At 44.3% G+C, this 23,593-nt stretch overlaps 1 protein-coding gene across 8 annotated transcripts in view; it reads left to right on the forward strand.

The window, feature by feature from the left end:
* BMAL2 (basic helix-loop-helix ARNT like 2) overlaps positions 1-23,593 on the forward strand; it is an 82,770-nt gene that overhangs the window by 11,158 nt on the left and 48,019 nt on the right. For 5 of the 8 annotated variants that reach the window (XM_054987913.1, XM_054987918.1, XM_054987917.1 and 2 more), the window contains exons 2-5: positions 5,836-5,983; positions 9,421-9,459; positions 10,997-11,035; positions 22,834-22,991. In XM_054987913.1, the coding sequence (XP_054843888.1) occupies positions 5,836-5,983; positions 9,421-9,459; positions 10,997-11,035; positions 22,834-22,991 (384 nt within the window). The remainder of the gene's footprint in view (positions 1-5,835; positions 5,984-9,420; positions 9,460-10,996; positions 11,036-22,833; positions 22,992-23,593) is intronic. The other 3 variants (XM_054987916.1, XM_054987919.1, XM_054987915.1) reach the window with 2 other exon arrangements.

The raw sequence follows: 23,593 nt of genomic DNA on the forward strand, positions 1-23,593 counted from the left end.
TGGTCTTTGTTGGAGGTCTCCCATCCAATTACTAACCAAGGCCAACCCCGCTTAGCTTCTGAGATCTGATGAGATCAGTCACAATTTTTATCCCCTTGGTCCAGTCTCTCACTTTGGCCGCATATTGCCTAAATTAGGCGACATACTTGTGCACTGGGCGGTTGCCATGTTGCATCCGTTTCAGTTTGATTCTTGCCCGCTCTTCCTCGAGTGGTTCTTTGACCTGCACTCTTAGTGCTCTCATGAACGCGTCTAGGTTCATTAGTTCTGGGGCCCAAGCCCCTTATAAGGTGACGTACCACTTTGCTGCGGGTTCCTCCAGATGTGAACCCAGGTAGCTCACTCCGCTCTGCTTGTTGGGGTAAGTGTGGCCCCATTGCCTGGAACAAGAAAAAGCCCAGGTCTTCGGGGTCCCCCTCAAAATGAGCGTCTAGCTTGTGCCATCCCTGGGGAAGTTGGGCTGCAGGTTCATCTCGGGGTCCAGGGCCCAATCCCAGTGCGCCCCTGTTGGGCGCTGGCCCGGCAGGCTGTCCAGGCTGCGGGAGGTGTCGCATCAGCTCCTGGAGACCCCCAGTAGATGTTTCATTCCTTCTTTGATATCATCCAATTCCCCCCAGATCACTTGCACTTCTTCTCAAACCTCTTGGGGGGCTTCGGTCTTGTCATGTTCGTCTGGCTCACCCTTGGTCGAGTCCCCGTCATCTTCTCCCATCCCGTCACCTCCAGGTCAGTGTCTCCTTGGGGACTTCCATGGGATTTCTTGGTTGGGGTCAAACAGCTTGCCTCTCCGCCTCATCTCCGCTCGACTTTGGTGCCCATCCAGCCCCAGGAGTGCCCATTCTTGGGGGGTGGTAGTAAGCCAACTCAGGTAGATCACTCCCAACTTGGGACAGGTTCCGAGTCCTTTTGACCCCTCTCCCCCAGGGCTCTGCGGCTGGGTGGTAGTCCCTCCTGTGTCTCATGAGATCCCTTCTCTGTTTCATCTGGCATGGTGCAGGTCATGGAGTTCAGGACTCTGGTTCCAGAGGGGTTAGGCAAGACTTCTGCCAAAATGTCAGGTCTTGCCAGATAAATCCCCCAAGCACTTCACTGCAGACACTCAGATGTAAGAGTTAGTTACTTTATTAAAGAGATATATCAGTATCAAGGTACTTAGACAAGGTCATTGGCAGAAGTGATGCAAGGTTGGGTGAGCAGTGTTAATTATAGGGGAATGTTCCTTCCCCTGGGAAAGGAAGACCATTAGAGTTTTGGCATGAAGTGTCCAGGTCTGGGAGAGAAGGGAACAGGGAGGAATGAGTTCATCACAGTTCTCAGGATTGGCTCCGGCTGGCACTCGAAGGCCATGTTCTCAAGCCAGCTGGGAAAGTGAAAGCAAAACACCTGCAAGATAAGCAGCTAACAGCCAAGTAGCAACTAAGCTCCCTTTACACATTCTCAGAGGATCAGAGCATTATGCATAGAAACAATCATGGCAGATATGCTGGGGTGTATCTGACAGCGCCGATCCATTGACTCCCTAGGCAACATAGGCCTGGTGTTAGCTGAGTGCAAAAACAGAGCAGTGAAGTTACGCTGTGCTGATTGAAGAGGCAAAACGTTTATTTGAGGAAATACATACTTGATAGTAGATGCAGAGGAGTTAGCCGTGTTAGTCTGTAGTAGCAAAATCAAAAAGAGTCCAGTAGCACCTTTAAGACTAACCAACTTTATTGTAGCATAAGCTTTCGAGAATCACAGTTCTCTTTGTCAGATGCATGGAGGGCAAGAAGAAACTGGTCAGATATATAGGTGGAGAGGGAAGGGGGGAGTAGGTGCAATCAGTAGCTTCCTTGCCTACAGACAGCCCCCCAACCTGAAACGACTTCTCACTCACAATCATGAATCGGCCAGCAGAGTCGCCAGCACAGGTACCAGGCCCTGCAACAGACCCAGATGCCAGCTCTGCCCTTATATCTACCCAGGAAATACAATTACAGGACCCAATGGCGTCAACTACACTGTCTCTGGCTCTTACAACTGCTCATCCTCAAATGTGATATATGCCCTCGTGCCAACAATGCCCATCTGCTCTGTACATTGGACAAACCAGCCAACCTCTGCGCAAAAGAATAAATGGACACAAATCTGACATTAAAAATGGCAACATCCAGAAACCAGTGGGAGAACATTTCAATCTACCAGGACATTCCATCAAGGACTTAAAGGTCACCGTAGTTCAACAGAAACCTTTCAAAAACAAAATCTAGCGGGAAGCTGCTGAATTGGAATTCATATGTAAATTTGACTCAGTCAAGCTGGGATTGAATAGAAACTGTGAATGGTTATCTCATTATCAGAAGTAACTGATTTCCTCAACAGAAGCAAACTGATCTCCATATCAGAAGCTACTATTTACATCTACTCCGCCTACTTTGCATCTACTCAGAAGCAAACTGATCTCCATATCAGAAACTACTGATTGCACCTACTCCCCCCTCCCCTCTCCACCTATATATCTGACCATTTTCTTCTTGCCCTCCATGCATCTGATGAAGAGACCTGTGATTCTCAAAAGCTTATGGTATACTTGATAGTGAAGAGATAGAGACAGGTTCCTTGCTATCTGACTACATCTTGCAGAGAGAGTGAAGGTGAAGCAGGAGAGAGAAGAAGCAGGATATTGCCCTGTTTAGCCCAATAGAAGACAAGACAAGGAAATGAACCCCAGGAAACAAGAGAGATGCTGCTCTCACTGTCCTGACTAAGTGATCACTGTCCTAACTAAGTCCTAACTAAGTGATCCTTGCTGCCCCCTGCATAGAAGGCTCTTGTTCCTTCTTGCTGCTGCAGTACATCAGACATTGCTATTTCCATGTCTACAGACCTTTGGTTGCCATTGGAAACCCCAATCTTAGCCCACATAACCTTGATAGGCAGCTCTCCCTGCCAACTGGAGAGCTTCCATTCTACCTATACAGCAAGAAGCTGTATACTGAGGAGGTGGGCCTTCTGTAGCCATGGGGACACCAATCTCATCCCTCCAAACCCTGTTAGGCAGGTCTGTCTGCCAACCAGAGACCTCCTGTTCTGCTCTATATGAGCATTTCTTATATAAGGCACAGCTCTCTGCCTCATGCTTTTCAGTTCCAGTAGACAGAGGGAGAACCTGTTGCTGGGATTTGGAGTAAGAGAGTGGAATTGGGAGCACTTGGCTGGATTTACTGCTTGTTTAAAAGAGTCTGAAAAGCCTCTTTCTTGTTTTCAGCTCTTGGCCTTGCTGGGAAGGTCATTGGGTGAGGGTGCCTTTTTTCCTCCACCCCACCCAACCCCAGACTCGGGGCATTGCCTGGCTCTGGGGCCTAACTTGACTGAGGACTACCTTTTTCCCCCTTTAATTTTCTTTGCTTATATTCTGATTTAGAGCATTTGTTCTTGCTGGCTTGTTGGGTGAGGGTGGGTGGAGGAGAGCCTACTGAAGTCTCCCTGCGAGTTTGGCATCTCTGGGTATGAAGGGCTCCATTGAAGTGCCCTGGGTTCTGACGAATCACGAAACTAACGAATCGTTTCACAAAATGAGACAATTTCATGAAAGTTTGTGATTCATGAGCCAGTTTGGTGTAATGGTTAAGAGTGTGGGACTCTAATCTGGAGAACCAGGTTTGATTCCCCACTCCTCCACTTGAAGCCAGCTGGGTGACCTTGGGCTAGTCACAGCTCTCTGGAGCTCTCTCAGCCCTACCCACCTCACAGGGTGTTTTGTTACGGGGATAATAATGACATACTTTGTAAACCGCTCTGAGTGGGTGTTAAGTCATCCTGAAGGGAGGTATATAAATCAAATGTTATTATGTTGTTATTATTATGATTCATGGAATGCGACAAAACATGAAACGCTCGTTTCATTTTTTTCCCAATTTCGTGCCCATCTCTAATATAAAGTTTAGAGATACATAGAGATACACACACATGTAGCAAAAGGCCAAGCTATTTTCTCTAGTGTTATATGTGGATCTAGGGTTCCCAGGGAACCCTCCTGGTGTGTGTGGGCGGGACCCGGGACTTACCCTTAGTAGAGTCCTCATGTGCGTGCGTTCCCAAAGAAGCATGATGACATCACTTCTGGGAAGTGACATCATCACACTAGCCACTGGAGTGCTCCTGCGCTTTGCATGGGGCTAATTCTGGCCCGTTTGTGGCTAAAATTGGCCCTAGCAAAGTGCAAGAGCACGCCCACGGCTGCCATGATGATGTCACTTTCCAGAAGTTACATCGTCACATTCTCCACAGAGCACAACTGTTGCACGCTTTCCCAATTTGCCTGCCAGTGGCAGGTAATCGCCATGAAGTTTGCCACCTCCTGCTGATTGCCAGTGATTGGTGGGCATCTGGGAAAATTTCTGGGAGATTGCCCGCCATTGACAGAAAACTGGTAAGCCTACCCAAATCTCACAGTCATAACACATAAAGAAAACTGAGAAAAATGAAGGAGGGGTGAGGGGAGACTGCTTGTTTCCAGTTTAATTTGTATATGTATAAATGTTCTAATATTTATTCAGTTGGTCAAGCACAATTTATTTTTTCAACCCATGAGGTAAATTTCTACTGACTGTGAGTTGTAAAACATCTTACTTTCAGCTTGATATCAGACACAGTATTGCAAATTCAACTCTGTTGCAAGAGCTTTTGCAAACTGATGACATAATATTGACACTTTTAAAGTATAATCCGGGTAAAGCACGATCCTCTCTTTATTAGGACCCCAATACGAGCAGAGCCGGCTCAAAGCAGCGTCTCCAGGAGTTCAACCAGCTTTTACTGTCCTGTCTTTTCAGACTCTTCTGATAACCCAGGAACATGAATAGATGCCAAATGTAACCCCCTTTTTTTGTGATTCTGTTAGAGAGAAAATTATGTGACGCTGAGACAGCCGTATCATGAGCGATGGTTCGGTCTTCCAAGGCAGCAGTTTTAGTCTCCGTCTATTAAAGTCGTATACCGATAGCCTCAGTTGACTCCCAGAGTGGTTGAATCGACGTATCAATTGCCTTGTCTTTAGCAGAAAATTCTTTTAGTTTTTTGTTGCTTTTTTGTTTTAGTTGCTCAGATTTTTTAGTTGCTCTAGCTGAGCCGCCGTATATTTCCACAGAGAAATTACTTCTCCTTGAGCTTCTGCTCCAGCTTCAGGAGAGGAAGGAGGGGCCGTCTTTGCATCTTCCCCCTTATGGTTCATGGTTGAAAATTATAAGCCCACTTATGTTGATAGCAAGAGAAAATACAAAACACTAAAAAAAGGCAAATTACTGCTGCATCAAAGAAGACAGGTCCAAATCAAGGCATAACTCACAAAAGAGATGAGAGCGGCAGACAGTGGCTTCTGATTACGCTGCCGTCTTCACTGGAAGTCTGACCAAAACCTATCGTGTCTTAGATCATAAAGGCAAGTTCTTTGGGAAGGGATGCATAGCTAAAAAGCTGGGTGTGTATGTCGGATAAAACACTGGTATTGTAACTTACTGAGTTGTGGAATGCACCAGTTAAACCATAATGTGGGCAAGAAAAGGAAAAGACCAGCGCTGTTTAGATGATGCGAGACTCCTCCTTGGAATGCTACTGACATTGAACGTGTGTTGTACTGGCAGCAGCGATGCCAAAATTGTGAACTTGGGCAGCATGAAGAGCTTGTTTGCTGATGCTTGTGATTGTAGGGCTCTGCTTTCAATTTCAAAACCTAGATTATTACTGTTTGAGTTGGCATTCTTTGGCGTAGTTTGCTTCTCGTCCTTTCATTTTAGCTGATATAAATAGACTAGAACTCTGCCTTCTTCAACTTCAGTATGTTTTCCCTGTTCACAGATAATCTTCAGATGGAAGGGACCTCGTGTGTTTCCTCTGTTGTCTCAGGCCTCATGAATCCTGTCACAAAGCTTGCCACTGCCAGTTCAATCAATACGTTTGTGGTGGAGTTTCCACGGAAACGCAAAGGAAGTGATTCTGATAACCAGTAAGTGACAGTCTACATTTTGCATCCGTGTAAGAAAACTAGGTCATACTAGCTTCGGTTCATTAAATGTTTAATACATGGCTCACCAGATCCCAGGCGCCAGATCTCCACAGCACCTAGAAATTTCATTCTGGTAACTAGTATTTTCAGCAAGTATTTGATTGTAGCATTTCTCCACGATCATCAGAAGTACAAAGCTTATCATTTCACATCAGAATATTTTGTTGCATGACATAAATATGCACGTGTGTGGAGTTCTTGTAATTGCTTGTTTATATGTTACCTTTATACCATTAAGTGGTGGTAGGTGAATTCATTCTATAAACAGCTGCTTTCTATAGTAACTCCAATATTAATTTACAGTTTACATAGAGCTCAGCTTTTTAAAGCAATAATCAAATTATGAGAAAAAGGGGAGAAGCCAGGTTTGGGTTCAAAGTTAGCTTCTTGTGGTGTTGACAACTAGGGTTTCCCCATATTTGTTTGTTCTACCACAACGCTTTTGTCTTAGCTTTAATAAACTTTGGAGAAACTGTAAAGAGTCTAGGATTAAATTTTGTGGTAGCAATAACTAGAAAATATGGATATTAAAATGCACAAGCTTGAAGACTGAAAAATGTGTCTGGCTCCTAAATTTTTGAGCTTGCCCCAGGAGCTGAAGGGAATTTGTCAAGGCCTGTATTAATGTTTCTGTTCTGGTGTCAGACAGTGCGAGCCTGAGCAGAGTTGCACAGTTCTGAGTCCATTGCAGCCCGTGGGCTTGTAAGAGTTTGAACTGATCTAGGGTTGCACTGGGGAGGGGAGGGGTGGGGAGGGGGGAGTTGCATTTTTAATGTATTACAAGAGTTCCTGGCAGATTACAACTTATTTTAACTTGAAAGATTTTTTTTTTATATATATATATATATTTATTCTTTTTAACATCTAAAACAATAAACTACAAAAAACTACAATAGTACAAGGGAAGGGAAAGAAGGGAGAATAAGAAGAGGGGGAAGGGGGTGTGGAAAAAAGGGGAAGGCAACTTACAAACACTAAACACTACACTTCAATGCTTTCCCTTCATACTGCCGTAATTAAAAAATAGCTTAATAAGGTAATGATGGAATGGTTGATCTTACAAAATACAAATTACAATTCAAATTAAATCTTTTTCCCCCCTCTGGGCCTCGGACGCAGTTCTCTCTGAGCAGCTACAGCCGCAGCGCTCGTTGCCTCCCCCCTCCCTTCAGGCTTCAAATCTTCTTCTTTTTGCTTGATGTCTGGCCCAAATTCTGGATTTTTGTCCACAAAATCCCTTAGCTGATCTTCCGAATTAATCTTGTAAGCTTGATCTTTATAACTAAACCCGATTCCTTCCGGAAATAGCCATTTGTACTTTATGTCACGTTCCCTCAAAAGAGCAGCCAGCTTTTTATACTTAAATCTTCTCTTCCGAACTAAAAATGGAACGTCCTTCAGTATCTTGACTTTATTTCCCAGAAAGTCCAACTCCGCATTATATGAGTTATATAGGATATTGTCCCGGACCCTCCTGGATGAGAACTCAATAACGATCTCGCGAGGCAGCTGCCGCTTCATTGCATATTTTGAAGATGCCCGACGGACTCCCAAAATGGCGCTTTTTACTTCTTCTTTAGTTGCCCTCGCGGGCGACGCTAAAAGTTCCGAGGCAAGATCCCACAAATCCTCGTTTTCCTCCTCTTTAACATTCTGGAGACGCAAAATGGTCTGTGTTCGTTCCACTTGCAGCCCAATCAGCTGATTTTCCACCAACTTTAGCTCCTTGTTCGTTGCTCTCATAAGTGACGCATTTTCCTGAGCAGACTTCTCTGCCCCCCCCACTACTTCCTTAATGGCTTTCACATCACTCTCAATTAAGCCCACCCTTTGATCTGTTTCATTCAGCTTGTCAACAAAGGGTTTTATGGCTTCAGTAACCGATCTTTTCACCAGTTCCTCGAGCGACTCGCCTCTTCCCTGCAGGGCAGCCGAAACTGACTTGCCCAAAGCAGGACTCTGTTTTTTTGCTGCCATTTTAGGGGGGGGGGACCGCCAATCTTCCGAGACTCTGCGAGGGGGAAAAAATCCGAATCTTCTAAACTTCAGATCCCACCACTCCTTCACAGCGCTTGTAGTAACAGAAGGGATTCGCTTACTTACAGGCTTCCGCCTAATCCTGTTCTTTGCCGTTTTCCATGGCCCGGCAGCACACAAGGCGCCGCGCACGTCTGCCGGCCTCCATAGGGACAAACGGGCAATTTACCCCCTGCCTCGATCTGCCAGAGGGCTCTTCCCGTCGCGTCCCGGACCCAGACTCCCTCCCTGGGAGCCCTGGGGGCTAACCTTTGCAGATCAGCCGCCCGGTCAGGGTGCTCGGCCGCTTCTTCTCGGACCTGCCAAGAGGAGCGTCCAACATGGCCGCGAAAACGAAAACGAATCTTTTAACTTGAAAGATTATTGAAAACAATTTAAAATAAAAATTCGAATATCTCTGGTGTACCTAATAAGGGAGAATGTTCAGTTAGTTGTGATCTGTATAACTTTTTGTGATAGGAACTTATTTTGCTGTTTTAAGTATATTTTAATGGGTCTTTAGCTTTCAAGATGAAAGAAGGCAAAGGTGTCATTTTAATGCAGTAATGAGGGCAGACGCTTTTGATATGCTCAAGGCCAGAACTGATTTATATAATGTTAACTGGATTTGTCCTGGCTGGGCTTTTCCAGAAAAAAGCCTTTGAATGACATCACTAGAATAACATCACATCTGTGAACAATATCTGTCGTCATTGTGCAGGATGTAGAACAAGCACGTGCTTTTCTTTACTTATTTGAACAGATTTACAGAGCAACCCTAGGCAGAGTTACTCCAATCTAAACCCATTTAAATCAATTAACTTATACTGGAGTAACTGTGCATAAGGTTGCATTGTTAGACTGCTTTTCTCCTGGAAGGGACAAAAACAAAAGATAACTTGTACAAACAGACAAACCCCCAAACACAAATCTGGGCGGGGCCAGCTCTTCCAAGCTGATTTCTGCAGGTCCAGAGACCTTCAACTTGTGCCTCCGGCTCTGTACGGGCTAAATACCGTCATTAAGAGGGGGGGGGCAGAGTCCGCCTAGAAGAAACTCGCCTGTTGCTCGCTCTGCCAGCAGGATTTCGGCACTCCCCCCTTCTGCGAGAATGCCTCCGGCCCCACCCAAGTTAAATACTTGCAGGGAGGGGGCACAAAAAGCCAGCCTTGGTGGGACTTGGCTGGTGCTTGTTTGCTGCCGGCAAGCCAGCAGGACCTTCCTCTTGTGGCACTTTCCTGGTTTTGCGTGTTTCCAGGTCTCTGCTGTAAGAACAGTAGGATAAACTCAAAATGTTTCCTTTTCTATTGTACTGACTTCTCTATATTTTCATGCTTTCTAATGAGTTTCACTTTTCTTAGGTACGCAGGTGACATTGATGTTGACGATCTACAGAGCAGGTATAATTTTTTTTAAAAAACAGAAGTATTGTGCTTTGTATACTGTTTAGAACTGGGACAGGGCAGTTGTGCAATCTCTATGCAGTCACCTGTGTACCCCAAGCAACGTTGTTAAGCAATTTTGCTTACTTCATATTACTGTATACAAGATCCTTATTTGGCTGATAGTTCTTCAGAACTAAACGCCTTATAGTGCGCAGCTAATTACAAGGCACGAAACAGAAGATTTCTCAGGAAGATCCAGGTGAGAAACAAAATGGTATCTTCTTTGTATTACGTATAGATTTAATGGTAGATCAGGACATTTGTTTGAAATGCTCAATACTATGTAGTAGTAGAAAATGCCATCAAGTCGCAGCTGGCTGATGGTGACCTTTTCTGGGGTCTTCAAGGCAAGAAACAAACAGGCCATTGCCTATGCACAGTGACTGTGGTGTATTTTGGAGGTATCCCATTCAATTACTGACTGAGGCCCAACCCTTGCTTAGCTTTCAAGTTCTGACAAGATTGGGCTTGCCTGGGCTGTCCAGGTCAGTGCACACAGTAGTATAATTAATGTATAATTTTTTTAAAAAAATTAATATTTTTAACAATCTATTACTTGACTCACTCATCTATGGAGTTTTATTCAGCCTGAGTACTTGCATCCTTGTTGATGTTTGTGTATAGTCCTCCCCCTTTCATGTCTGGCTTTTAATCATAGAAGTAGTGTGAATGTTCTCTTGATGTTCATGTGGTGCTGAAGACTAGCAAGATTGGGGTCCAGTAGCACCTCAAAGGCCAACTAGATTTCCAGAGTATGAGCTTTCGAGAATCAGAGCTCCAAGACTGTATTATTTTCTAACTACTGAACAGACAATTTTTTAAAATAGTGGAACTTGACTGTCAGTTTATGGAATTCGGGTTACTCTGAATTCATCTCCCAACCCCTTGCTGCAAGAAATCCAAGGTCTTGAGTCAAAAGGTTCTTTATTGAAAGATTACATTCATAGCACAAGTGTCCATAATTATTCCAAAAGTATCAAAGCTTCTAGCTGACAGGGAAGCTTTGTTGAGAATGACTTGATAGATACCAAAAGCAGTATATCACACAGTACCCCAGAATCCCCCCCCCATTGTCCCGCTACAGTTGGAGCCTGGGAGCGCAAGGGAGAACTTCCTCCAAGGACGCTGTTTAGACTAGGAGATAAGGTGCCTTCCCGTTTCCCTGGGAACGCAGCCGGATGCCTGCAACCTGTGGACAGAGAGGCACTGGAAAATTACAGCATGAGAAAGCATCTGAATACAACATGGGGTCACAATGGATACAGGGCCTGACATTGACTGGCGCTTTTGTTCCCCCCTTCTTTTGAAAAAAAGCATTATTTTTAAAAAAACAATGTGCTTTTTCCTAGAACTGACTGGCATACTTTATTACTGTGTTTTGGAAGAGTTCCTCGAGAATTCTAATATTTGAGAGAGTTTTATGCCGTAATAAATGGTTATCATCCAGTCCATCTTTCTTCACATTACTAAATCTTATGCGTGTTTCCCCTAGGAGTGAAGATGACGAACATGTAAAAATTAAATATTTCAGGTATTGCCACTTGCAAAAATAGAGTTTTCTATAAAAGAAGTATTTTTATTTAAATTAGACATTTTACATTATGAGCATAAGCATTAGCATCAAATCTGCCTGTAGTATCCACATGATAACATCGGCCACAATCTAGCCACAGTGAAACACATTTTAAATTCCAAGTATGTGCTTCTCTGTCTGTTATTAAAATCTGCAGGACTTAAGTATTTCCCTTGCCCTGGATTGTACACATCATTGATGAAGTGGTGGTACCGTATTTGATCTGCTGTTACAGCTTCATTTAGGAAGAGATCAATATTAACCATACCTGCCTGGAAGCTTCATGAATCTATTAGATATTTAGATTCTTCTCAGAACACAAGATACTACAGGCTATGTTTGAATGCTATCCATATATTATACATATAATATTCTTTTATATAAAATCATATGTATGTATGTATGTATGTATGTATGTATTTTTCATTACCTTTTTATTTTGGGGGGTGATAATTTCTTAATTTTCCTTTAGTTGGCTTTGAAAGCATCTGTCTCAACCAAAGTTGTGCGACTGATATATAGTTTATCTGCTATTTTCTAATAATCTTAGCTTTCTGTACTCAAAACCTGATAGTTTATTTATTGCTGAACAGGATACCATTCAATCAGATGGCAGTCAAAGGCCGTTTTCACACTGCTTACCGGTCACGGAACATCATGCCAAGCTCCTGAAATGACAGTGTCTTCCTGGTGCAATTTCGCACGAGAACTGCAGTTCGTGCCAAGCTCCCAAAATTGTGCCAGGAAGACGCTGTTGTTCTGGGAGCTTGGTGAGATGTTCCATGGCCCGTAATCAGTGTGAAAACGGCCAATATTGATTTCTTTCCTAGTTAACATTTTAAGAATAGATGGTTAGAATGAGGTTTTGTAAGGCAAAATTCCTGGATATTTGCAAATTATGGTTACAAATATTACTGTGAGCATTTACAAACTAAACACAGCTCAAGTTCACAAGCCAGCTGAGGGCTTGGGAGGAGTGGCTCGTTTCTGTGCATGGTGGCAGCAGTGGTATTCCTCTTGGGCTGAAGCAGGCACCTTCTGTGGAGTATTGGCAATGAGATGGAAGAGACTCCAGGCAAAGGGACATTAGCCTGCAGCCTCACTAGATTCTGAAACATTTGCCTGGCTGTTCCTTCTCAGAAGGCCTTCTTAAAATTTGAGGCTGTCGTGCAGGGTTGCTGTTAGGGGAGTTCGTCCATTATGAAAACCTTACAAGATCTGAGTCCAGTAGCACCTTAAAGGCCAACAATATTTTCAGGGCATAAGCTTTTGAGAATCGGAGCTCCCTTCGCTAGACACCTGAAACTGAAAATCCTGTGCAGGCTGTTTGTTGGCTCCTCGTGTGGTGGTTTTATTTATATATTCTTTGATTTCACTTTGTAAGCTGTTTCGAATGTGGTGATAAAGTGGCACAGAATCATAGAGTTGGAAGAAACCCCCAGGGTCATCTAGTCCAACCCCCTGCACAATGCAGGACATTCACAACTACCTCCCCCCCCCCACACACACACCCAGTGACCCCTGCCCCATGCCCAGAAGATGGCAAAACACTGTCAGGATCCCTAGCAAAACTTCCCTGGGGAAAATTGCTACCTGACCCCAAAGTGGCAATCTGCCTTACCTGGGTCATGAGAAGTAAGTACTGATATAACCCTTCCTGCCCTCCTTCTCATGATCTGCCTCGGTTCACAGAATCAGCATTGCTGTCAGATGGCCATCTAGCCTCTGCTTAAAAATTTCCAAAGAAGGAGAGGCCACCACCTCCTGAGGAAGCCTGTTCCACTGACAGACTGCTTTAACTATCAGGAAGTTCTTCCAAATGTTTAACTGAAAGCTCTTATGATTTAATTTCAACCCGTTGGTTCTGGTCTGACTTTCTGTGGCAACAGGAAACAATTCCGTGCCATCTTCTGTATGCCAGCCCTTCAAGTACTTGAAGATGATTATCATATCACCTCTCAGTTGTCTCTTCTCCAGGCTAAACATTCTGAGCTCCTTCAACCTTTCCTCGTAGGACTTGGTCTCCAGACCCCTCACCATCTTCATTGCCCTCCTCTGGACACCTTCCGGCTTGTTTATATCCTTCTTAAATTGTGGTGCCCAAAACTGGACACAGTACTCTAGGTGAGGTCTAACCAGAGCAGAGTAGAGTGATACCATTCACTTCTCGCGATCTGGACACTATGCTTCTGCTGATACAGCCCAAAATCGCATTTGCCTTTTTAGCTACCACATCACACTGCTGACTCACGTTCAGTGTATGGTCTACTAAGACCCCTAGATCCTTTTCGCACATACTACTCCCAAGACAAGTCTCCCCCATCCTATAATTATGCATTTGATTTTTCCTACCTAAGAGCAGAACTTTACATTTATATTTGTTGAAATTCATTTTATTTGTTTTATCCCAGTTTTCCAGCCTGTCAAGATCATCCTGTATCCTGACTCTGTCTTTGACCGTATTTGCCGCCCCTCCCAACTTAGCACCATCTGCATATTTAATAAGCATTCCCTCTATTCCTTCTTCCAAATCATTTATAAAAAATGTTGAACAGAACAGGTCCCAGGACTGATCCCTGAGGAACTCCACTTTTCACTCTTCTCCAAGAAGATGAGGAACCATTAACTAGTACTCTTTGGATGCGATCTGTCAACCAGTTACAGATCCACCTAATAGTAATAGGACTCAGACTACATTTTACCAACTTGTCAACAAGGATATTATGTGCTACTATCTTTAATAGAACCCCACAAAGGTGCAGCCTACAGAATTCTGTTTCTTGTCTGCTCAGAATAGACTCAGCTACAATATATAGCTATCACAAAGGATGCAGATAACCATCCATAGTCTCTATTCAATCCAAGTCTGAGTCAAATTTACATAGGAATTCCAATGCAGCAACTTCCCGTTGGATTCTGGTTTTGAAAGGTTTCTGTTGAACTATGGTGACCATTAAGTCCTTGATGGAATGTCCTGGTAGACTGAAGTGTTCTCCCACTGGTTTCTGGATGTTGCCATTTTTAATGTCAGATTTGTGTCCATCTATTCTTTTGCGCAGAGGTTGACTGGTTTGTCCAATGTACAGAGCAGATGAATATTGTTGGCACATGAGGGCATATATCATGTTGGAGGAAGAGCAGCTGTAAGAGCCAGAGATAGTGTATTTGACGCCATATCTTATATCTGCAGGTTAATGGCACAGCCATGGGCACATGCATGGCACCACAATATGCTAACATACTCATGGCAGACTTGGAGCAACGCTTCCTCAGCTCCCATCCACTGAAACCGCTTTTGTACTTAAGGTTTTTGGATGACATCTTCATCATTTGGACCCATGGGAAGGAAGCCCTTGAGAGATTTCATCAGGACTTCAACAACTTTCACCCTACTATCAACCTGAGCCTAGACCACTCTACACAACAGGTACACTTCCTGGACACCCCTGTACAACTACATAATGGACAGATAAATACCACCTTATACTGGAAACCCACCACTCATATCTACATGACTCCAGCTACCACCCTAAACATACCACTCAGTCAATTGTCTACAGCCAAGCCTTACGTTACAATCGTATCTGCTCCAATGCTCTCGATCAGGACTCCCACTTAAGAGATTTACAACAAGCATTTTTGGGGCTACAGTACCCACCAAATGAAGTGAGGAAACAAATCGACAGGGCCAGGCTAGTACCCAGAAACAGCCTGCTCCAGGACAGACCTAAAGGAACTAACAACAGAACACCACTGGTTGTCACCTATAGCTCCCAGCTCAAACCCATCCAACGTATCATCAGTGATCTACAGCCCATCCTAGAAAACTATGCCTCTCTGTCACAAGCTCTGAGTGGAAGACCTCTCCTTGCCTACAGACACCCCCCCACACACACACACACACCTTAAATGAGTTATCACTAACAACCATGAATCGGCCAGCAGAGTCACCAACACAGGCACCAGACCCTGCAACAGACCGAGATGTCAATTCTGCCCTCATACCCAGGAAATACTATTACAGGACACAGTGGGGTCAACTACACTATCTCTGGCTCAACAATGTCCTTCTGCTCTGTACATTGGACAAACCAGACAACCTCTGCACAAAAGAATAAATGGACGCAAATCTGACATTAAAAATGGCAACATCCAGAAACCAGTGGGAGAACACTTCAATCTACCAGGACATTCCATCAAGGACTTAAAGATCACCGTAGTTCAACAGAAACCTTTCAAAACCAGAATCCAACGGGAAGCTGCTGCACTGGAATTCATATGTAAATTTGACTCAGACTTGGATTGAATGTGGTTATTTCATTATCAGTAGTAACTGATTTCATTAACAGAAGCAAACTGATCTCATTATCAGAAGTAAACTGATTTGCAGCTACTCCCCCCTCCCCTCACCACCTATATATATCTGGCCAGTTCCTTCTTACGTTCCATGCATCTGATGAAGAGAGCTGTGGTTCTCGAAAGCTTATGCTACAGTAAAGTTGGTTAGTCTTAAAGGGGCTACTGGACTCTTTACTATATTGCTACTACAGACTAACGTGGCTAACTCCTCTGGATAAATGATGCAGATCTCAGTGTAATGCTTTGGAATGTACTCAAGAACAACAAGTGGTTGGAGTTGTCCATTTCAATCTTCATCTTTCTCAAAGAGCACATAGTCAAAGTTGCCATTCATAGGAAATTTCTTTTAGCTCACTTGGGATCTTCTCTCAATAATCACTGTTATTGTTGAGAGAAGATACCAAGTGAGCTAAGAGAACTTGCCTATGAAAATTGAAACGGGATTAACCATGACCTAGACATCAGAGGAGAGGAGAGAACCAAGAGGTTTCTTTTGATCATCTTGGAACTTTTCACAGCCGCGTGGAGTTGTCTGCTTCGGAGTAAATAGTGCTTGGACTGTTTCTCCCTCACTGTTTGGATACATAGTACTTATGACCCTTGAATATTATGTTTGAAGGACTTATTATGCTGATTATGCATTTGCACTTTAATATGAATGTACAATAATATAAGTTTTCTCAATAGCACGTTAGCACCAGCACTTTATGTATATTGATTGAACGTTGCACGGTCTGTTGTAATATTGCACATGCCTGAATTATCATTCCTACTGTGAGTTGGAGCGCCTTAAGGTTCTTTCAATGCAAGTCTGAATTACTCACTGTGTATTTAAAGGATTTATGAATTGTAATTAACTAGTACTTAGATGAAGAGCCCCATGGCACAGAGTGGTAAGCTGCAGTACTGCAGCCCAAGCTCTGCTCACAACCTGAGTTTGATCCTGGCGGAAGCCACAGGGTTCAGATAGCTGGCTCAAGGTTGACTCAGCCGTCCATCCTTCCGAGGTCAGTAAAATGAGTACCCAGTTTCCTGGGGGTAAAGTGTAGATGACTGGGGAAGGCAATGGCAAACCACCCCGTAAAAGTCTGCCAAGAAAATGTCATGATGTGACGTCCCCCATGGGTCAGTAATGACTCGGTGCTTCCACAGGGTGCTTCCACCGTTACCTTTAAAACTTAGATATTTATTACAACTTACATAAGAGGTTACTTAGTACATCTACGCAGGTCTTTTTTGCTTTGGAGCTAATGGTAAAATGGCATCACCTCTGACAGTCAACCAGGTCACCTATGACAGTTCCAGCAAGCTGCAGCATAATAATAACATAATAATAACATTCAATTTATATACTGCCCTTCAGGACAACTTAACGTCCCCTCAGAGCAGTTTACAAAGTATGTCATTATTATCCCCACAACAAAACACCCTGTGAGGTGGGTGGGGCTGAGAGAGCTCCAGAGACCTGCGACTGACCCAAGGTCACCCAGCTGGCTTCAAGCGGAGGAGTGGGGAATCAAACCCGGCTCTCCAGATTAGAGTCCCATGCTCATAACCACTACACCAAACTGCAAGCATACCTTGCAGAATGTGTTTGGGGTTGTTGGTGACCAACATTCACTATATATCTAGCTAGGTCTAGCATTGTAAGTCTTTAAAATGAGTGACTTCTGTGTGTGGGAACACGTCTCCTTTTGAAAACCCACCACTTAATTGAACAGCATTTGCTCTCAAGGAAGTTAGTACGGTGGGCTGCATGGTCATGGTAAGGGATAACATGAAATCACTTTCTGGACCCTTTCTTATGGTGTTAGCATAGACATTGCTGATTGTCAAAAAATGGCACTAGTAAAGACTCCGCCCCCCCCAACTCACCCACTTTAATGTGGGGTCTCCTGCATATCTACATGGTACATGTCGGCTTAGGAGAAAGAATGAGGTGATGTTGCATAATGTTGCTGTGGAAGCGAGACAGGCAGCCCTTTCTATGAGGAAGGGAGAGGTTAGGTGGGCCAAGCAAACCGTGGGATGTTTTTCTTCCCGGCGTAGTCTTATGCCCAGAGTTTAGGGCCTCTGCCTTGTCTGCCTGCTCACTGTTATTTTCAGTTGCTTCCTGGTCACCCCCCAGTCCTTGTGTGGCATCTGCTTGAGAACATTCTGCATCCGAAAGGAAAGTGAAGAAAAGGAACACGTTATTGTATGAAATTTGGGGGGGGGGGTGCTGTATCTCAAAAGGCAGCCATCAACAATTTATAGCTGACAAAAAGGTATTTTGTTCTGGGGACAGGTGTTCTGAGGGTGCTCTGGTTTGGCCGCGCACTGCATACCTCCTTAGCTTTTTTTAATGAGGCAGTATGCTAACGTACCACATGGGTAGGTGTCCTGGAAAGGGGAAGGTTTCTGTGGTCCAGTGTCAGGGGAATTACGGAATCAGGGGGGCAAAGATGGCATTCGTTGGGAACCAACAATATCTCTGTGCATCTTGAAAGCAGGCAAGCAAGTGGGAGCCGATCAAGGGTTGTTCATACAATCGAAAGGGGGGGGCGGTTTGAAGTGTGGAGGCTGTTCAGCCAAGGCATGCTAACTGACCATCTTCTGCATGCTCGCCTGTGCACTCTGAAGTGTCACATCGCAATCCATTTACACGTTCCTCTGGGGAGAATACTGCAGAACAGACTGGGGAGAACCGTGATGGCATTTTTTTTTTAAAAAAGGGAATGATTGCAGAGCTGCCCTTTCTCGCAGTGGACCCCTTAACATTATCTGGCCCCCTCCCTTGAGCCCACTGTCACTCGATATTTGCAGGAAGTGGATATAGATAACTGCAAGTAGCAGAAACATTGTCTGATGGGGTAGATGAGGTGATATCCTGTAGATGTATGTTTATGAGGCCATGTCTGAAGAGCTCCTCAGACCTCTCCGTGAGGAGGAGTCCACGGGCTGGAAGGAAAGGCTCCTGTCCTGGCTACCTGAGAGGGCCTGAGGCTCACATCTCCTCTCAGAAGACAGTACAGCTGGTGCTAACAGGGACAGGATGCCGCGGAGTTCCCAGATTGTGCACAGCGACCCTTTTGCACTCCGGCCACAGGGCTTTGTTTTTTGTCCTGCACTGCAAGACCATCCTGTTATGCCATCTTGCCACCGTCTGCTCCGCTAGGCCCTTGAAGAAATCTGTGTGCCTGTGAGAGACAGCCAGAGCCTCCTGCTCCTTTGCCTCAACCCATAGTTCCAGGAAATCCAGCGTTGCCCACTCTCAACAGGAAAAACTTGGGCCACCAGCAGCCTTGGTTCGAGCAGCCATTGCCCAAAGATCTTGCCAGTTAGAAGGTGCAGTGAAGAGTGGCATTTCAGAGCCTGTTCAAAAGTTGAAGCCCAGACAAGCAGCCTTCTCACTGGGCACTCAACGTAACGTGGCCATGCTGTGGGTTGGGAGGGGGGGTTGTGTGAGGACAGGATCCTCCTCTCCTGCCACAGCCCATTTTCTGGCTCGTCATAAAATGGAACCTGAGCCTGAAGCCATGAAATGGGGGGGGGGATAATAATGTTACCCAAAGGAGTGAAGTCTAAGCCGTGTAGTGAAGGACTGTGGAAGGCTATCACAAAACAAACACACGTTTTTTAAAGCAGGACAGATGCACTAATCTTGCAACCCTCCCTTTAAAAAAGGGGGAGGTTCGGATCTTCCGAAAACAAATGAATTGTACATGAAAATATTTTTGCAGGTGCTAGTTGAATATGGGCAGTTACTTGAGACCCCATTTGAAGACAGCCGTCATTTCTATGCAATGAAATCCCAACATTACTACACTTAAAAAAAATAAAGGTGGAGGGATTCGGTTTTGTTTTCCCGGCCATGTCGGACGCTCCTCTCCGCAGGTCCGGGAGGAAACGTCTGAGCAGCCTGACCAGGCGGTTGACCTGCGAGGGTTAACCCCCAGGACTCCCAGTGAGGGGACCAGGGTCCGGAGCGCGGTGGGAAGAACCCCCTGAAAGCAATGCAGGGGGTAAATTGCCCGTTTGCTCCAACGGAGGCCGGCAGACTTGCGCAGCACATCGCGTGCCGCCGGGCCATGGAGAACGGCAATAAGCAGATTTAAGGTGAAAACCTGTAAGTAAGCGAATCCCTTCTGATTTCTAAGCATATGCGAAGGATTGGTGGGAGTTGAAGCTAAGAAGGCGCGGATTTCTTCCCCTTCATGGAGTTTCGGAACTTAGCTGGCACCCCCCCACCTAAGATGGCGACGAAAAAGCAGAGCCCTGCGATGAGTAAATCGGTGATGGCGATGTTACAGGGGAAGGGGGAAACCCTGGAAGAGATGGTCAGACGAGCGGTCTTTGAAGCTATGCAGCCCTTTGTAGCGAAGTTAAATGAAATGGGGCAAAAGGTTGATTCAGTGGAAAGCGAAGTGAAAACCATTAAAGAAACAGCGTCTGGAGCAGAGCAGTCTGCACGCGAAAACGTAGTACTCATGAAAGCAACAAGTAAAGAAGTAAAGCTTTTGGAGAATCAAATAATAGGATTACAAGTGGACCGTGCCCAAACGGTACTGTGTCTTCAGAATGTAAAAGAGGAGCAAAGTGAAAATTTAAAGGATTTGGTGTCGGAACTTTTGGCGTCATTCGCAAAGGCAACTAAAGAAGAGTTAAAAAGCGATATTCTGGAAGTCCGTCGGACATCTTCAAAATATGCAATGAAGCGTCAGCTGCCTCGCGAGATTATTATTGACTTTTCATCTAAGAAAACTCGGGACACCATCTTATATAATTCGTATAATGTGGACTTGGACTACCTGGGCAATAAGGTTAAGATATTGAAGGATGTTCCATTTTTGGCTTGCAAAAGAAGATTTAAATATAAAAGACTTGCGGCTTTCCTGAGGAAATGTGAAGTAAAATATAAATGGTTGTTTCCGGAAGGCATCTGGTTCAGATACAAGGATCAAATCTACAAGATAACATCGGAAGTACAGCTGAGGGACTTTTTGTTTAACCATCAGGAGTTTCAGCAAGAAGAAAGTCCAAAGTCTGAAGGGGAGAGTGGGGGGGAGGAGGGAACGAGTGCAGCTATTGTAGCTGCGCAGAGAGAACTGAGACCAAGACGCGGGGGGGGGGGGGGGGAGAAGACCTGATCCTGAATGTAGTCTGTATTTTATAAGATCTACCAATCTGATAGCGTATTAGAAAGTTAACTTTAAAGAAAAATTGCAGTATGAAGGGAATACAAGACATGTAGATGTAGTGTGTGTTTTCTGTTTATATGTTGCTCTTCCCTTTTCCCCAGTCCCCTTTTTTTCCTTTATATTTTTATAGTTTTTTGTAGCTTTCTATGTTAGAAATTAAAATAAAAATATATTAAAAAAATAAATAAAGGTGGAGGGTTGCGGAGAGGAGGGGAAGGTGGGTGTGGTTTCTAGTTAGTGGGCAACCAATCAGTGCCCAGGGAAAGGCAAGGCGAGGGAGAGAACTCCCACCAGGGTAAGAGTTCTGTATGCAAATAAAGTGTTAAAACCAGCTTAACTTCGGTTTTAAAAAAGGGATATACGCGCAGGGGGAAAAGTCAAGGAAAAGCTGGAAAAAATAGATTCTGCCTCTCGTACATCCTTTTCATGTGTGGCACTCTGGAGGTGAAGAGAAACAGGATGGCAACTGAATGGGTGTAAGTTGACCGTGCGTGCGGAAGTCACCTCGGTGTGCCTCCATTAGCATGGCTGAAACTAAAAAGGAATGTACAGCATTTATTTTATTTATTTATGTCATTTATCGTCCGCCTTTCTTACTGAGACTCAGAGCTGATTACACAGAGTGAGATTAGTACAGTCAGTATCAAGGACATTTCCATAAACAATGCCATAGGGCAAATAAATACAAGTTTACAAAGACATAGCATTAGCAAGGATCCTGTACAGTTGAAGAAATGCTGAAACAGAACATAAGTAATTTTGGGACTGCTATTAGACAACATGCAGCAAGGTAGCACATAGGGGTACATATTTAAAGTAAATGGGATGTACCTAAGGCAACGAAGTGGTGAAGTCTGTGGTCCAGAACTCATTAGCAATTCATTTGAGACCCCCCTCCCACCTATCTGAGTAAAAAGCCTTTTGAATAATTTGGCTTTGCAACATTTACAGAAAGCCAGGAAAGTGGGGGCTCTCTTGACCACCCCAGGCAGGCTGTTCCTCAGGGAAGGGGCCACCACAGAGAAAGCCTATGTACAGGCTGCTGTTGATTTCGCCCATGTGCAATGTGGCATCTGCAGGAGCCCCTGTTCAGATGAGCGAAGCTGCTGTGGAGGAACATAGGGAGGGAGGCGGTCCCATAAGTATGCCAGACCAAGGCTGTGAAGAGCTTTGCCTGTGATAACCAGCACCTTGAACTGAGCATGGTAACAGATAGGTAGCCAGTGGAGTGACTGCAGGATGGGCGTGATGTTCAAGCTCCTGCTTGCTCCTGATAAGGGTCGAGCTGCAGTGTTTTGCACCAATTGGAGTCTCCTAGTTGACTTAGATGGGAGACCTATGTAGAGTGTATTACAGTAGTCAAGTCTTGATGTTACCATAGCATGGATCCAGGGTCCAGGTCAGCTCTCTCGAGGTAAGAAGCCATCTTCCAAGCTAAAGTGAGGTTGTAGAAAGCATTTTTTTGCGGCTGCCTTAACTTGCTTTTCTAGCAATAGTGCTGGATCCAATATAACCTCTAGGCTCTTAACTGAGTCTGCAAAGGTCAGACGAACTCCATCGAAAGTGGGGAGTACAATGCCTTTCAAGATCTCTGCCTTCCCAACAAGCATCACTTCTGTCTTGTCTGGGTTCAATTTCAATTTGTTATTTTTCAGACCTTTCACCACAGCTGTCAGGCAGCAATCCAAGATTTCTACTGAAACTTGTGGGGATCTGGATAGCAAGATATAGAGTTGGGTGTCATCTGCATATTGATGACATCCACTCCATAGCTGCGAGTGAGTTCTCCTAAAACCCTCACTTCTGTGAACATATAGTTCCCCAGGGTACAGTTCAGGCATATAAAGAAAATTGTGCATAATGGTAGAATGCGCATACCTTTCAAGTGAAGAAATGCAGTAATGGCTAAAACTCTTTAGAAGAAAAAAACCCTGAGTGATGTTAGAAAATTTAAACATACATATTTATAGCAAAGTTCTAGAATCTTCTTTCATTTGAGGCATTTGAGGTTGATTTCGAGGAGAATTTTTGAGTTTCAGATTAGCATAGCTTTTTCATTTAGCTGGTTTCATTGTTTCATATTGATAAAGTTCAGGCGTAGTAAATATAATTTTTTTAAAAGCATCAAAAATGTACAAAAATAAGGAATGTGTTTTAGAAAGTAGTGGCATGGCAGAGAGGCAAGTCTAACGGGAATATATTCGTTATATTTTTTAGGGAGGCTCATAGCCAAACAGAAAAGCGAAGAAGAGACAAAATGAACAACCTGATAGAAGAACTATCCGCCATGATACCTCAGTGCAATCCAGTAGCACGTAAACTGGATAAACTTACAGTGTTAAGAATGGCCGTGCAGCACTTAAAGTTTTTGAAAGGTGAATAAAGATCCAGAAGATCTGGTCCGAGAATTTTCTAACAAACATTTGTTTTTCCAACAACTGTAAATATCTTAAACGGCCCGTGGTGAGAAGGAGGGGGGGTAAGGCTGTGCTGTCCTGCCTCCTGTTGGTGGTTCTTCTGTCTGAACGTGTCAGCTCTGAATCAGGGAGTGAGCCAGTCCCCTCGATTACGAGCAAATTGCCGTGGGATGTCCTAGTTTATTGGAACAGTGACAGGTAGTTTGGTTCATCCCTCAGTCCATTTTCTATCTTGGCACATTCAGCATTATGACTGATTAAATTTATAATCACCTCCCCGTGAAAAGGCTCAAAGGAGATAACATCATATTAAAATTTACAATAAAATTCACTTTAAAAACCATAAATAGACATACAATTCAGAAAATAAAATAACTCTAGATGGTGACACATATTTACACCCCATCCAGACGTTCTATGGGGTGGGAGACGGAGGGGCAGCTATGGTCCAGCCGGAGACGGAAAACGCCACCCCCCCCCCCACACACACACAACAGGAGACTAGTAGGAAGGCTCACCCATTATAAATATTTATTTACTTAATTTATGCCCTGTCATTC

Source organism: Eublepharis macularius, chromosome 9 (genome assembly GCF_028583425.1).
Source record: "Eublepharis macularius isolate TG4126 chromosome 9, MPM_Emac_v1.0, whole genome shotgun sequence".
Lineage (NCBI taxonomy): Eukaryota > Metazoa > Chordata > Lepidosauria > Squamata > Eublepharidae > Eublepharis > Eublepharis macularius.